The 16,141-nt window shown below is 39.1% G+C and overlaps 1 protein-coding gene across 1 annotated transcript in view; it reads right to left on the bottom strand.

Annotated features, from left to right (window-relative positions):
• Nucleotides 1-12,839, bottom strand: part of nrg1 (neuregulin 1) — a 54,729-nt gene extending 41,890 nt beyond the window's left edge. Inside the window, 1 exon segment of the mRNA XM_062434221.1 lies at nt 12,134-12,839. Coding sequence (XP_062290205.1) covers nt 12,134-12,839 — 706 coding nt within the window.
• Nucleotides 12,840-16,141: the final 3,302 nt, after the last annotated feature.

Below are 16,141 nucleotides of genomic sequence, written 5' to 3'. Positions count from 1 at the left end.
AAAAAAACTTGCTCCACAGCAGATTGTGCTACTTATTTCAAGTGAAAATGTGCTTGAAACAAGTAAAAATTGTTTAATAACAAGTACTTTTTTGGTGATGAGTCTTATTTTAAGTGTAATGAGATTTATTTTGACTAGAAGATTTTGAGTTTCTGCAGTGTTTTGTTGTAATGCACATGATTATCACACAACATTGTTCTATTTATTAATTATTACTCTGTATATTTTTTGCTACCAAGCAAACCAATCACAGCCCTTGCAGTCCGCGTTTCCATGATGGCGTAGGGGTCCGTGTCGACGCAGAGTGCTACACGTAGCTACGCCGTTGACGTGACGCAGAAGTATAAATCAAGCTTTTAAACGGTGCCATACCTACGCCAAACTATATCCTGTGGAAGACTCTCCGAGTCCTAACGTTAGACCACAAAAGAAGAAAGCACTGCGTCGCAACACAGAACCCATAGAAAATAACTTTAAAGGGGCTAAATGCGATTTATTTCACACGCTAGACGTCACAGTTCTGGACTGCATGTAACCAAAACAAAACTGGCTCAGACCTCCCCCCCCCCCCCCCCCCCCCCCCCCCCCCCCCTTTCCGCTGGCCTTCCCCTCGCTCTCCGTCCGCTCCTCCTCCTCTACCTGCCTGTTTTCAGTGAAGCACTTTCCATCCACTGACGAAACAGCTGACTGAGGAAACAACAGGACCGTTGTGATGTCAAGTAACGAAGTAAGTACATAATGTAACTTCAGTAACGTATTTGTAACGTAGTGTAACATGTCTCTGTTGCAATGTAGCTTGAATGTTATTCTACCTTCTAAGTCGCTTTGGATAAAAGCGTCTGCTAAATGACTAAATGTAAAACAGTTGTTATTAGCTTTCTAGCTTTTCGATGCTAACGTTAGCTAACTGAACGAACACGAATCGTGATTGAGTCGGGAGAATAATGTGTTTTTTCCAAGCGGAGTTGCCGTACATAACTGTCCAATATGGCGGACCTTGGCAGACTCAACTGCGCATGTGTGACTCACATCGGGTAGCGACTCACATCAGGTAATGACAATGCCTCTAAGTGCAGCCACTCTGTGGCAGGGAGAGAGAGAGAGAGAGGGAGAGAGAGAGAGAGAGAGAGAGAAAACCGCTTCAGTTGAGGTCTGAAGAAGTAACGCCGCATTTTTTTGGCAGTAAAGGTAACGGTGTTGTAACGGGGGAAACAGTAATTGATTTGATTACTCGATACTGAAAAAAGTAACGCAGTTTATTTATAACGGCGTTATTCCCATCACTATAGATAATATAGGTGTTGTTGTTTTGTTTTTGTTTTTTTAATAGTGGCACAGGGTTCAGTGGGTTTGGTATCAGAAAAAGCCACATGGCCATTTACTATAAATATAATTATAGAGAACTAGGTTGACTTTCCTCAAGACTTCCCAGCATGCAACAGTAATAACAATTCTGTGTGTCTTGTGTTTTGTAATCTTCACAAATGAAGAAAAAAACATTTTCATATTTTGAACCAAATTGCAATTGAAAAGAAGTAAAAAGCTAATGTTAAATATACATAATGAACAAAGAACATCACAGTTGAATGACTTCAGTGTCACCACCACTTAACTTCCAACTTGTAATTAGATTTTTCTGCTTACCTCTTCTACAAAAGCCTTTCCTCTTAGTGTAATCTGATCTAGCACGTGGTCATGGCTCTGTCAACTTCCTGTCTCACATCCTTTTACAAAGATGACCAGAAAAGTGTAGATAGGGGTGCAACATGTAGAGCAGTGCAGCCTAGATGCTGATCTGCTTAATGGTGCTGGCAGGGCTAGCATGAGGGACAAGGTCTAGGAGTGTCAGTGAGGGAAATGATCAAAAGAGGGAGGAATATAATGTAATATATCATTATAGACCAGCATACTGGTCTGTTATTAACATTATATAAATATAACCCACTAGACTAGGTCAAAACCTAGTATATGACTGGACCAACTGTGTATGGTCAATGTGCAAAATAGTTACATTAAAACTATAGTTAAATGACAGTAATATTTGTTTTTAAAGTGAAGTAGCATATCACATAAGCAATTGGAAAGAGAGAGAACTTATTTTACTTTTAATTATAACTACTCTAATTATCTGATAACTCCTCCTGCTCTTTCGTGTATTTCTATCTGCGGATGCCTGTAAACATATCTTGTCATCCATATGTTTATGTAGGATTAGCTTGCTAGACTAACAGACCATCAGCTGCTTGTGTGGCGTTTAGGTGCTCAAACGTGTTTTTAAAACTAATTTTGAGTCTGTGCTGCACTGTGGGCTCTGATGTAGACTCCCTCTGATTACATAATTGAAACTGTCCACGATGTTGATGCAACATCATTTTCTTTATAGTATTTACAGGAAACTCTGTTTCTTTTCTATGTTTATTCTGTATGAAGAACATTTTACAAATCTAGCTGTGGTTGCTGATATGTATATAGTATTTCAGAATAAAAATGAATTCTATTGTTCTACTGTTTTATATTTGAGTATGAAAACATATCAACAACAAGCTACTGTATGGACAATGGAATGTAATACTGGAAATGCAAGAGGCCTAGTAATGAGTTTTTCGTGTTTTCCATTGAGTGCATACGTGTTCAATTTGTTCTCAGAAATGTCTGTTCATATGATGGTGTGTGTTTGTCATTTGAAGACAAAATTTCACTTAATAATATTGTTTTGAATGAGAGATTCCTGGAGTTTTAGGTTTTGTGTGTGAGTTTTTTATTTGTGTTTAGAGTTTAAAATAAGGCAAAGACTATTTACACCCCTGGTGCTCATATCAATGAATGCTATATGCACCCCAGTACAATTAGAAGTGTATGCTATTTGTACCCTGGTATATATAGCAAAGTGTTCTATTTGCACCCGCCGCTGTCCCGTATCCCACCTACACAGTGGGATAAATATACGTCTCTGTTGTCTTCTGTATAATCATTTCTATCCGGTGAGATCTATCACTTTCCAGCGTGAAAAAAATGTCAGGTGTGAGCGTGAGAGCGTGAGAGCAGCTTGAAAGGCATGCGTCTCATGGCCAATGCCTGAGACTACAAAGGTCTGAAATGTATTTGGTATCCATGGCAACCATAGACTTATCTGTCAAGATTTGATTTCCATCATATAACAACCTGAAGGTTGCAAATTCAGATATTTTCAGGTTGTATGCATTTACTTAACAAGTGAAAATGTAGCAGAGTTTTTCCGCTGAAAACATTATAAATATATAACTGCTGCTGCAAAGACTCGAACCAGAGTCTCCTGAACTAATGACGGACACGCTGCCCATTACGCCACCGCTTCGGTCCTACATAGTGATGTGACAGCCCAATATATTTGCTAATACGGAAGATAGATATTGGCGACAAATAATTTCTAACTGACAAACTGACGCTTGTATGCATTCACTGAGGAAAGATTATGAAAATATAATACAACTTTCCCGCCAGAAATGTCTTTAGAACAAACATTAGAGATGAAACCTTTCTAAATTCGCCCTTTTCTTCTGGCGTGGAAGATGAATGTCCGCCATGTTTTCACGTTGTTATACGTCTAGGGTGCAAATAGCTCTCTGTGTGGCCGAGGCTATTTGTACCAGAAAATAAAATAATGAGCCATGCTTCCAGAGAACGTGTAAGAAAAACTGTAAATACCTAGTTGTAAAATTACAGTTTTTTTTTTTTTTACACATTTTGCACTTCAAAGCTTTATTGGTGTGAATACTGACAAACATTTACACTTTTGTTCTTCAATTCTTCAAAACTTTATTAGAATGATGCTGAATGCGTCATTGGTCTTCAAAGCTTTACTTTTTTATTATTGTGCGATCAACAAAGAATGGATTGCACCCTCTAACAGCACTGTAAATTGCCCAACATCTGCAATCTGCCTCATTTTAAGGTCCTATTCACAAAAGATTTTGCGCAATGGTATGCCGGCACAAACACATTCATGTTTTGAAGTTAAGATCAATTTTCCCTTGTTTTACATCTAAGTGCAGCGGTTTCTAGTGTTTCAGGCTTCTCTCCATAGTTCAGCACACAGACTGGTCCATAATGAAATCTGCAGAGAGCACAAAAGCCTCAAATTGCATGTCTTTAATTAGCAGATGTGCACACACACAGGTCTTCATAACCACAAACCAACTTTTGTGTATTTGACTTATTTAGTATTTCCAATCTATAACATAATCAAAAGAAATGTCCATCAGCATAGACTACAGCTATTGTGACTCAAGCAGATCTGAAATGTGTTAGGTTACAACCCACAGCAGTCTCACAGCACGTATCACAACTACGTTGGTCCACAGTGTAAAATGTAGCCATCTCACAATTGGGGCTCATAAATTGTGAGGTGGCTACGTTTTTTCGGCCCTATTCTTTTCTATAGGACCGCGTTCACGTCACATAACATTCAAGTTTTTGTCTGCGAAAACAAATAAAATGTCTGCCATTCATTTAATTCTAATATTTTAAGATAGTTTCAGCCTTAAAATGTGTTTTGATATTTCTAGCGAGAAATATGCATTTTGTTTTCACAGTCTCTGTTCAGTGAATGTATGTGATGTCTAGTTTATCACTTATTACCAAGTAGTTTACAAGTGTGCCACAAAATTGTAGGAATACAACGTTTTGCTCGGCCACGCGCTGTAATATTAATTCAACAACCTTCTTGTCTTTATTATTTTTCTGTGAATATTCTGAGATGAGAAGAGATTTAGAAGAGCAGTAATATTGGTGACAGGCTGATGAGGTTACATTTAACAAGTGATTTGAGATCACCATTTTATTTGTTTTCGCAGACAAAAACTTGAATGTCATGTGACGTGAACGCAGTCCTATAGAAAAGAATAGGGCGTAGCCATCTCACAATTAATGAGGCCAAATTGTGAGATGACTACATTTTACACTGTGGACCAACGTAGCTGTGATACGTGCTGTGAGACTGGGTTGTAGGTTAATGTCTGAATCTTATAATAATGTTGTTCAGGTGTCACTGATTTCACAGAAACATCTGTACTGATGTTGTGTGTGTTGCAAACAGCAGCTAAAACAGTGAGTGCGTCTCCAAACTGAGAAAGAGACTGCACGTTTATGCATGTGGCACAGCTGTAATAACTGTCAGGATCTGACAATTAATAATCTGTGTTCTGTCTTTTGCTTCACACCTATAGGTCAGCTGTTACACACACATTCCAGGTTAAATTTTAATTTAAAATCCGAGATAAGCCTTGTACCCGGCACACAGCGGATGGCGGATGGGCTTGTAGGTCTCAAAATGAGGTGTGGTCAGGCACGTGGTCAGGCACGTTACTATTTTAAGGCAGAGGAAAGCGATTGCGCTACTGACAAAAAAAACCTGGTCTGAAGTCACTGGCGCATATTTCTTTGTTATTTTAAGGGCACATTATCAAGATTTTAATAGGCGGGTGCACAGTGAGCGTACACTCTGTTACACACACAGGGACAGGCAGCGGCACACAAACATACAAATAAATAAATAAATAAAAGTAGCCTATTACATCAACATATTAAAAAATACATGTCATATTGGTTAGTCATAATATTTATCATATTTAATTAATTTTAAAAATAAGAGATGACATGAGAATGAAGCTAGTGTTTGTTAGGGTAGAGGGGTCAGCACCGTGGAGAGAGCTGCTGCAGACAGTCCTAACAACTGTATGAAAGGTTAACATGATTAAAACAGTTTTTGAACAATATTTAACACATGTTCTTGAGATGACTCAACAATATAGATTCATACAGATTTAGATACTTAAAACCCTGCCGAGTTTACCTGTTACTACATGACTGAACAAAACCATTTTAAAGAGAACCAAAGTTGTAATTAAAAGATAAATAAATAAAAACAAAGCGCCACGATGTCTGTGTGGTGCAGCTGCATGCACGCTGACCTGATGGGAGGAGACGTGAAAATATGCAGCACAAAGTGAGTTGTTGGTGTTTTTGTGGAGAATGGGTCTCAGAACCAGGTCTGATTCTGGAGGAAAGATGCTCTGCTGCTACTTAGTGATTTTATCAACAAGAAAATCATCTGAACATCTGTGGTTAAAACATCTGTATTAATTTGTTAATGAACGTGGGTGATTCTTACAGTGTCTCTTATCCACAGCTGGTTACACTAAAGGACTGATATGTTGATAAGTCTGCAGCCTCTGAGATGCTGCACAGAGCACAGTGCCATTACACACAGCCTTACTGTTTATTAAATCAGCTGATGACACCAGGCTGCTGCAGTATAACCACACACACCTTCATCAGCCAACTTTCTTTTCAGCAAAAGTAACTCATGTTTTATTCTTGAAACACATTGCTTGACAAGTGCGCCGTTATAATAACTACCCGCCAAAGTGACAGCACTCCTGATGACACTCTGATTGGTTTACCACTAAAATAGCAAAAGTGGATTTGGACACGCCCCAAAGGCACTTGCGCCTCACGCCTCACACAGTGCGCTATACATCATTAAATGGGGCCCTTGATCCTCCATGTCTGACCTTTATAACAGTCAGTATCAATTCAATATCATCCAAGCCTCACAAACTTGAAGATTTGAAGAGACAGAGAGAGAGAGTGAATAAGGAGTGAGTGTGTGGACAGTTAACACCAACTTTCTGAAGATGCTTGTAACTCTCCCTTAATTGTGTGTGGCAGCTAACACAGGTTTTGCAATGAGGCTTATTTGCATAGAAAGGGGACAAATTTTACCCCCTATTACCTAATTTACATATAAACAAAAGACATAGGAGGACCATGAAGCCATTTGCTTGGCAGCACAGTTTGCTGTGCATTTTACCCTTTGTGGGTGCTTTGTGAATTACATGCTATCTTTTTGTCTCATTTGCAAAGGTTTAGCGGCAGCAAAAGCCACTCTCAATCTATGCTATCTTCACTCTTATTTATTATCACTTATTTCACCGTTTTACAGCATCTAACTAATTCGTACAAATTTCATATCAATATCAAAACATACATCTCCTTAAGGAAATGACTTGTTCTATTCTTAGTTCTAGCATAATCCACTGATTTTATATCACTACACATTGTTTAATTTATAATGGAAAGTTGATGGGAAGAATGTTTGAAAAGTGATATCTCTAAGTCTTTATACTTCATGGACAGATGTTCCATGAGGAAATGCTAACACGGGATCAAGAGTGCCACTGTGAGGTCAGTCATTACATGTTTGATGTTTTGCCTAAAGTACTGATGGAAACAGTCATGGTCCAGCCTCAGCTCTTTGACCAGCTGGTGAAATTCCCCATGCCATTCCACTGCCACTATGTCTGGAGGATGGCAGGCACCCACACCAAGGCAACAGCTAGAGCAATGTTTCGCTCCATGGTGCAAATAATCTCTTATCAAGGATCTAAACTATTTATAAGAATCCCGTCTTATAAAAAAAAGTTTAACTATGTTCTCACTTCAGAGAACACAGCCCATCAGATATGTCAACAATTTGTAAACGAGGTTTTCGGTTCACATCAGTAGTACATTACTGCAGCACACAGAATGACAGAAATGAAAGGTCCCACTGCTGGTTGAAGAAAAAAGATATTTTTGTGGCGAGCCGCATTTTGCCACTTTTTGGTTTGCGTTCAGTATGACACTTCTACTTCTGGAAATGTCCTCAAATGTTATGGCCTGCATTTTAGGGGGTAACCACTGGTCATACGTTATACGTTTCCCTTTCACTTTCTCACTTGAGAAACATTGATCACAAGGAATAGGTGTTTCGGTCTGACTTACTATCAGAAATAGTCACAGCTTTTCATAGATTTTTCAGATGTTGGGAGTTCCATGCATGCACAGAATATTTGATCCTTTGCACAATCTCACTATGGCCGATTTAACAATTACCTCGCACCACTTCACTACATTCTTAAAACACTCCAAGTCTCCAAGCCAACCTTAAGCTAGCCAACAACAGCCTCTATTTGCCACGTAGGAGAGGAAACCCATGTCCGTAGCTTGGTTTGACTCTTGCCTTTGCCTCCTACCAATCCTGCAGGCTTCCTCCAAAGCGCTAATCATTAGCAGAATACTAAGCAGGCTCCTTCTATGCATTGAATTTGTGAATTTCAAAGCCAGCCCACATCAGCTGATGGCTCAGCTGATTCCCTTCTGTGCTTTCAATTGGCAAATCGCATACAGTGTGCTTTATTTATAGCTGCTTCAGTCTGCTTTCTTCACAGCTTCTCCTTACATGCTGTGTTGACTTTAACAATAATCATTCTGTTGTCAGTGTTGCCTGCTCTGTTCTGTATGTGTGGTCTTTGCTGCTACTCTCCCTGACTTAAGCTTTCCATCTAAGCACATGGAAAGGCAGGGAGAAAATATAGTAGAGAGTATATATTTGTTTATTTTGACAGAAAGCTAGCAGTGTTATAGTCTAAAAATTGTGAACATGTAATATAATGGAAATACAGACACACAGAGATAGAACTGATCAGTGTGACCACGTTTGTCAAGACTCCTTCAAATGAAGATAAGAAATGTGGCTTTCTTGTCCCATTTGAAAGATCCAACAGAGGGACTCTTCACAGCCCAACCAAAAGCAGCAATGGCAGAGATTTTAGTTCGCCTGAGCTGCTGTAATTTTTCTATAGGACTGTTAATATGTTACTTTAGTAAGTTTTAATATTTTTAATTTTTTCACTCGAGATAGAAACCATGCAGATTCCCAATATGTGGTCAGTTGACCAAAATAACGCTTGTTTGTAAACCTGGAGATGTGAGGAGCTCTCTAGGTAAGACCATAATATATTATCATCCTCAGAAGAACATTATCTTGAACTGATTAGTGCAGCTCTTTTGGTGATTTACCAGTGGATGTAATGTATTTATGGCATTTTGATGTTATATAATTCCCTGTGCAAGATAAATGTTGATCTCACAGATAAAAAATCTAACAATTGTAGCTACCACATAGGCAGTGTTTATAATAATAGTAAAATAGTTTATTGAATAGTGCTGCCTCTATCATCACATTTCAATAATTGTATTAAAATGAATAGATGAGTCTATAAATGTATTAAAATAAATGAACAGATCAGTTTATATAACTTAAATTTGATTAAGCTATATAACAGATTGAATTTTTATTATAGCTACATTACACACAGAATAACATAATTACTGCATCTCTCTGTCAATTAGGTGTTAGTGGAAATGTGAGTTGAGATGATTTTGTCAAAGTTCAGTCGGGTAGTTGTCTTGAAGCTGAGCTGCTGCTATCAGCATGTATGTGGGTGCAGAGAGAAGCAGAGGAGAGCACAGTGACAATGGACAGACTATTTTCTCTACTCGAGAAATTAGTTGAAAAGTAAAAAATATTTAATTTATTAAAATAAAGTTGTTGTTAAATTCATTGTTTATTTAATTTACAGCAGTCTCAACAACTATTTGAAACATTAATAAATGACATAAGAAGTGGAATAAGGGTGTCTGCAGGTTCTTAAAACGTCTTAAACTCAGTTATTAATATAAGGTTATATCATTATTTATAAATTATTATATTTTGGTAAATTAAATCAAAACAATTCTGGCTCCATTTCTACTAGCTGTGTCCTAATTGTCAACTGCAGTTGTCAAGGTACAGCTAGTGATGCAAATATGAAATCCTTCATTGACCAGACCATCTCATTTAACAACTCTCGGTTCAGCCTTGGCAATCTACAGCAGACATGACTTTGTAGACCATATACTTCAAAAGATGTGGCCCCTAAATTGAGACACAGCCTGGGTTTCAATCCAGTTCCAATGTAAACCAGCAGGGGATGTCACATGTCCAGCTTTATATATATAAACAGTGGTCTCAAGCCAATGTAGCTGAAGTACCTTAAAGTGTCAAACTCATTTTACTTCCGTGGCCACATACAGTCCAAATGTGGGCTGGACCAATAAAACCAATGTAACTTTATTTGAAATGTCAATAATGGATAGGAAGAAGTTGATATCTGAAATGTTCATTTTTACTGGGAAGAACTGAATTGCAGATATCTACAAAACATATCCAGTATTCCAGTATAGTGAATACATTTTAAAGTGGATTTGACCTTTTAATGATTTTTTTTTTTGAATTTATTTAGATTTTTGACTAGGAGAAATAAAGCTTGAGATACCTTGAAATGCAACATCTACTAGTCAGAATACCATTTGTAGATATCTCTTATTTCCAATCTAACCAGTCTCACTATTAAATGTTAAAGCAGTCACTTTAAGTTTTTAAGCATTTTTAGATAACTTAAACTTTTGAGTAGTAGGCTAATCAAAGTTGATATCTTGAAATTAAATTTCTATTATTAAACAATGTTGTTGTGGATATCTTTAATTACCATTCTGACTAGCGAGAATACCATTTTTGTAGTAGGAATTGGAGAGTAGGAGAATTAGCTATTAGGGATATCTAAAATGTAATTACTGATAAGAGTGTGGCTCTATTAAATACCAAAATGGCTTGCCTTAAACTCAAGTGCAAACCAATGGGTGACGTCACACCTTGCTATGCCCATCACATTATTTCAAACAGCAAAGGTGTGCAGAATCAGAATCATGAATGAATCATAAAATCATAATTTTATCAAAAATATATCATTGCAGTGTCTCCTATAGTGTCTGCTTAATCCTGAAGAAAACACAGGTATAGATCTATAATCAGTATTGGAGCAGAAGTTATTAGATTACAGTTGTTTTACTTTTCAACTGTTAATTAATTTCAACATATGACAACTTCATATTTGAAAGCTGAGATGCTGTGCGTCATGAGTAGTCATCATCTTCTCAAAATGATGCTGGAGTGAGTGAGTATATGTTTGTCTTAGGTAAAATGTGTTGCACTCTGGCTCAATATGCATTTCTCTTTTATGATGTTTTGGCCCTTCAAGATCAACAATGGCAATACATGTTAAAACATGTCATAAAATATCATTGGAGGTTTTGGAGATGGATCATCCTATGTCACAATCTTACCCAGCTATGTGCTTTCTCCCTGACATATGGTGTCACCTAATGCTTTTTTACAACTTCTAGCAAAGGGGGTAACACTGTGGGAAGTTCATGGTCTTAGTATGCTTCAAACTGTGCTTTTCAGATTGTTTACAGTGTCTGAAACCCCCATTTCAATAGCAGAATTGGGGTGGGGGTGGGGGGCTTCATCCAACTGACCGTCGCCTCTGCCTTAGATCCACTAGACAAAATGTACAGCGTAATACATCACAACATGATGTGACTACAACAGAAACATCATGGTGGCAAGACAGACAGTGTCAGTGTGTTGTTTTCCCTGCAGCAGAGGGATGGAGAGGGATGGAGAGGGATGGAGAGGGATGGCGAGGGATGGAGAGGGATGGAGAGGGATGGCGAGGGATGGAGAGGGATGGAGAGGGATGGAGAGCATCAATTAGCCTCCAGCAGGCTCTGACCTTGAAATTGAGCACATGCAGTGAACAGGAAGTCTCCCTGTACCACAGCCTCGAGTTACAGTTTTGTAATGCATCATTTATTGATTTTCACTTTTTCATGTGATGATGATCATATATGATGATTCATACTTTTACTAGCATCTATGATAATCAAAAATAAAACCCTCACAACATCCATTTACCGTTGTTTTCAAAGATCATTGTGGTATAATTTTAGAGAGCTTTAATACTTGAGGAATAACGAGTGAATACTAGTAATTATACATTCACTCACTGTTGAGGTAAAGTAGGTTGGAAGTCATCTATCTGTGTAAAAATATTTCAGAGGCTTAGTCACGGCCTCTATGCTACTCTGTGCAAGTCACAACATGTCTGCTTTCAGGCGAAGCCCTGATCGCAGACACTTCCTGGCACAGCTGACAGAACACAGCATTTAGCAAATCAATGATGAAACAGAAAGAAACATCAAATCCTTTAGTTTCTCTTTATGATGATGAAAATCACAGTTTAAGGTTTAACAGGACTCTAGCTAGTGCTCCATGCACATTATTATATTATATGTCATGATGTTAGAGGCCAGTTTTGGAACAAAGGACATCCTCTCTAAAAAAAACATGAATCCAAGTGCTTTGAGTGAACAAGTGTTGGGTACTTACAGATTGTTGGGATAAAGATGTTGTTTAATTCCTGTGTTGTCTGAGGGTGGGGGGTCTGCTTTGGGACGGTGGGATGTTCAGCGTTGAATTTCAGAGTAACAGAGGGATCAGACAGAGTCACTCCTGGAGACTGAGACACATACGGCCCTCGTTTAGATTTCTCCTCCATTAAAACCTCAGGATGTCCTGGGGATATGGCAATGGCGGTGGTCAGGGAGACAGTGGACGGAGATGAATGAGGAATTGACACAGTTAATCCCAGTGTGGGGTCAACTGATATAATAATTGGGTCCTGTCCGATGCGTTTAGGATCTAAGTGAGTGGGTGGTTCGTACTCAAAGATCTTATCCACAAAGACCCATTTGAGGCCAGCTGTGCAGAGGGCTAAGCTAAGCAGACAGGCCAGGATAGGCAGAATGCAGATTTTTTCAGAGTGCAGGCAATTGTTAATCTGTTCCATCTCTATGCACACACAGCAGGTCCCTGGCAAGGCCACTATTCCCAAAGCCCCCGAATGCTCCCCATCAATATTACCACCTCCTTCTGCAGTTCCCTCTGTGCCCTCCTCCCCACTCTCGCCAGCTGCCTCTGTCTCCTCTGGTTTCTCCTCAGGGACTTGTCCAGTATCAAAAGTATATCCAGTGGGGGAGGCTGATCCAGGAGTGGAAGCAGGCCCTGCAGAGAAGTCGTCCATTCCCTCAGTCATCCTTTCCACGTGCTGGATGAGGGGTCTCTGAATACCTCAACTATTAAGTCTGAGCATCACATAGTGGCTGCCTGCCACTGGTCTCCTCAAGTATGTTTTCCATCATGAGGCTGCAGAGTGAGAGCTGGGAGATAAAATGCTCTTCAGAGTGAGACTAACCTTGTTAACTATCTGGGGGGTATGTAGACAGCCTTCTGCGCACAAGGGGAAAGGAGATCCTTACTCATGCTTTCTCAAAGAAACAAACAAATAAGTCTTAAAATAGAATCATCAAATTTGCTGCAGGCAAAAGCAGAAACAGATTGCTTAGAGTCCTTAAATGTTCTGCACAGTCTACTAGTGAGTGTTGGAATAGTAGCAGCTCACTCACCTGAGCACTTGGACTGAAGAGGCGGTGTTGACGTGATTGGCCAGCTGCAGCTGCAGTAGCTTTAGAGTAGAGGACAGGACGGCCAAGCACTGCAGTGGCAGGAGGGACATGCTGTCTTGTCTGTGGTGCTCCAAGCAGCTGAAAGGCTGAATCATCAGGGAGCGGCAGGTGTCCTTCCCCTCAGCACAGCCACAGAAACAGATGAGTAAGGGGAAAGAGAGAGAAATAGAATCATAGAGAGAGGGAGGGGGTTTGCAGCAGCACAGAAGGGCAAAGAGACGGGATACTCCCCTTTTTCTACTCTCACCCCTCCTATCTCAATCTCTCCTCTACATGTGGTGAGCAAGGCAGACTCTGGCCTCCTCCCTCTCTGCCTCTCTTCCTGTCTGGTGGTGTGTCCGTGCTCTCTTTGCAGGCTGTTCCCAATCCCAGCACAAAGCATCCAGCTAAACAAGTTCCCTGCATAATCCAATTAGAGTTCATGTCAGCGAATCACATGCAAGCAAACTGCTAGCCACCTAGCCACCTCCTCCGGCACCACTCCCCATTGATTATGCGAAAGGGTGTGTTTTTTATCAAGGGGAAGGAGCTAAGGAAGTAGACATATGATCTATCCCATGAGGATGCAGCCATTGTGCTCTACTCTCCTCAAGTATCTGCATTCATTAGTGTTTTAACACAGATGATAAAGATAATGAATAAGTCAGATGTATACACACACACACACAAACTATATATATATATCTATATCTATATATATAGATATAGATATATGTAAATATGTGTATATATGTATGTATGTATGTATTTATGTGTATATATATACATAAACACACACACAGACACACACACACATATATATATAGTCTTCCTTCCAACCATGTTGATCACAAAAGTCACACTTCCTCTAATCAAGAGTGTGACACAAAAGCCTCCACACCACCATTAAAACCATTAAGTCCCCTACCCCCAACCCTACCAGCTAATAGGTCAGCAGGACAAGCCAAAGCCTTCTTGAGGAGCCAGAGCTTAAATAAGATGAAGACAGTCAGAAAGGTCAGGTCACTGCAACACTGAGCATTGACACTGCTTTGACCCTTTCCAATCTTCAGACAGGATTAATACCAGTAATGGTATCTGTGAAAGAGGACTTCCTGTCAGGACCCTGAATTAGGGAGCTGCATATTGATTAACTTCTCAGCTTTTTCACCTTCTTTGAGCACTGCTTTGCTTATGAGAAATCCAACCAGAGCAACCAAAGCATGTGCACTAATACTAATGCTTTTTACATAGTCAAAAAGCACTCAACCACTCCTCCAAACTAAACAACAGGATATTTTGTTTGTCATTGTCTTCCAAAACTCACATTAGCTCTAATCACTCTTTTTATTCATATGAGCATTTCTGATTGTATCTCAGTTAAGGTTTTCTTTAATCTTAGGGACAAAAATAACTTTTTTTGTGTTATATTTTTAGTGTTATGATTTTTATGGGCATAATTTCAACACAGCATCTTTTGCATTTCTGAAGTTGCTGTTAACAGCTGCCTTGGTGTCTTTCTACAGGTTTCTGACAGTCACCTATTCTAATATTCTCTAGCATCTTACATCATGTCAAGGGAGTTCCCTCTTCATTTCTATCACCGTACAGTGATGCTCCGATATTCATCTTTGGAAGCCCTCTCTCAGTATAACCAGCATCTCTCCTCTACACATCCAAACCATCTCTCTGTCCAACCTAAATTGTCCCCTTAATATTCTAATTTCTTATCCTATCCATCCTCATCACTACCACTAAAAATCTAAGCAGGATATGAAGCTCTGTTGTGTGAAATTCTTGTTTTGAGTCTCTGGGAACATTTGTGAGTAAACCTCGCCCAAAAACAGAACACATAGCCTCATCTCGACATTTTAGGATTGTTGATTATGCTAATGATCAAATCTCATGAACGCGCATGGTCCGGGAAAGCCATAATAATAATAATAATAATACATTTTATTTAAAGGCGCCTTTCTTTGCACTCAAGGACACCGTACAGAATTACCATGTACCATCCATCCAAAGCTTTGTTCAATTTGTTTGATAACATGACAAACAATACACACATAATTAATTGTTTATTCTTTTCTGTTTTTCGTTTGAATAAATAAAAAGGAAATTCTCGAGCTTTTCCCGTTTTTCTCTTCAAATCGAAATTAGGATAAAATTAAAAAAGAGAAGACAACTTGTTTTCCGCTTTTATTATTCTCTGCAGCTTCTGACCGCGGGCGTCTGATTGGTTGACGGGGGCCGTTAATCCCGCCCATCGTCACGCCTACATTGAAGGAATACATCCGGTTATGGCCGCTCAATGATCTCACTGTTGTAACTTAGGTGAGTGTCTCTGGTTCCTCCCTTTAAATGCAAATTTGTCAGAAGTGCCAACTCATGAGAAAGACTATGTGTTAATGTAAATATAGTGTATAACTTGAGAGCCTAATATAATGATTTTACCGTATTGCCCGGGACGAAAAACTAAATATGCTAGTCTATGTAGCTAACGTTAGCCTTGTTATGCACTGTGCCCACGCTTCATAAAATGTAAACATACAGCTGCTGCACTGAAACCAAAAAACAAAGTCAGACTGTTATGTAAAAGTGAAGAAGAATTAACGATTGGTCTGATCATTTTAATCAAAGATGTGGATGTAAGATCACTGTTTTTTCCTCATACACTGTGTTTTCTGTGGAATGTGTTTTGTTATCTTAAGGAAGCCCAAAGCTCTTCCCTTGTCTTGGCCTATTAGTGGAGCGGATAAAAGCTACATTTGAGTGGAATTGTGCAAATGATGGTACAAGCATGACATTTGGTATAATCGTTCTCCAGAGGCTTCTGATCAAATCTGTCCAATTGGACATTTGAAAATCCAAGATGGCGGCTATTTTTCAAGAT

The sequence above is a fragment of the Scomber scombrus genome, chromosome 15, assembly GCF_963691925.1.
Source record: "Scomber scombrus chromosome 15, fScoSco1.1, whole genome shotgun sequence".
Lineage (NCBI taxonomy): Eukaryota > Metazoa > Chordata > Actinopteri > Scombriformes > Scombridae > Scomber > Scomber scombrus.
Note: the sequence above shows the minus strand (reverse complement) of the source record. Positions and strands in the feature narration are given on the sequence as shown.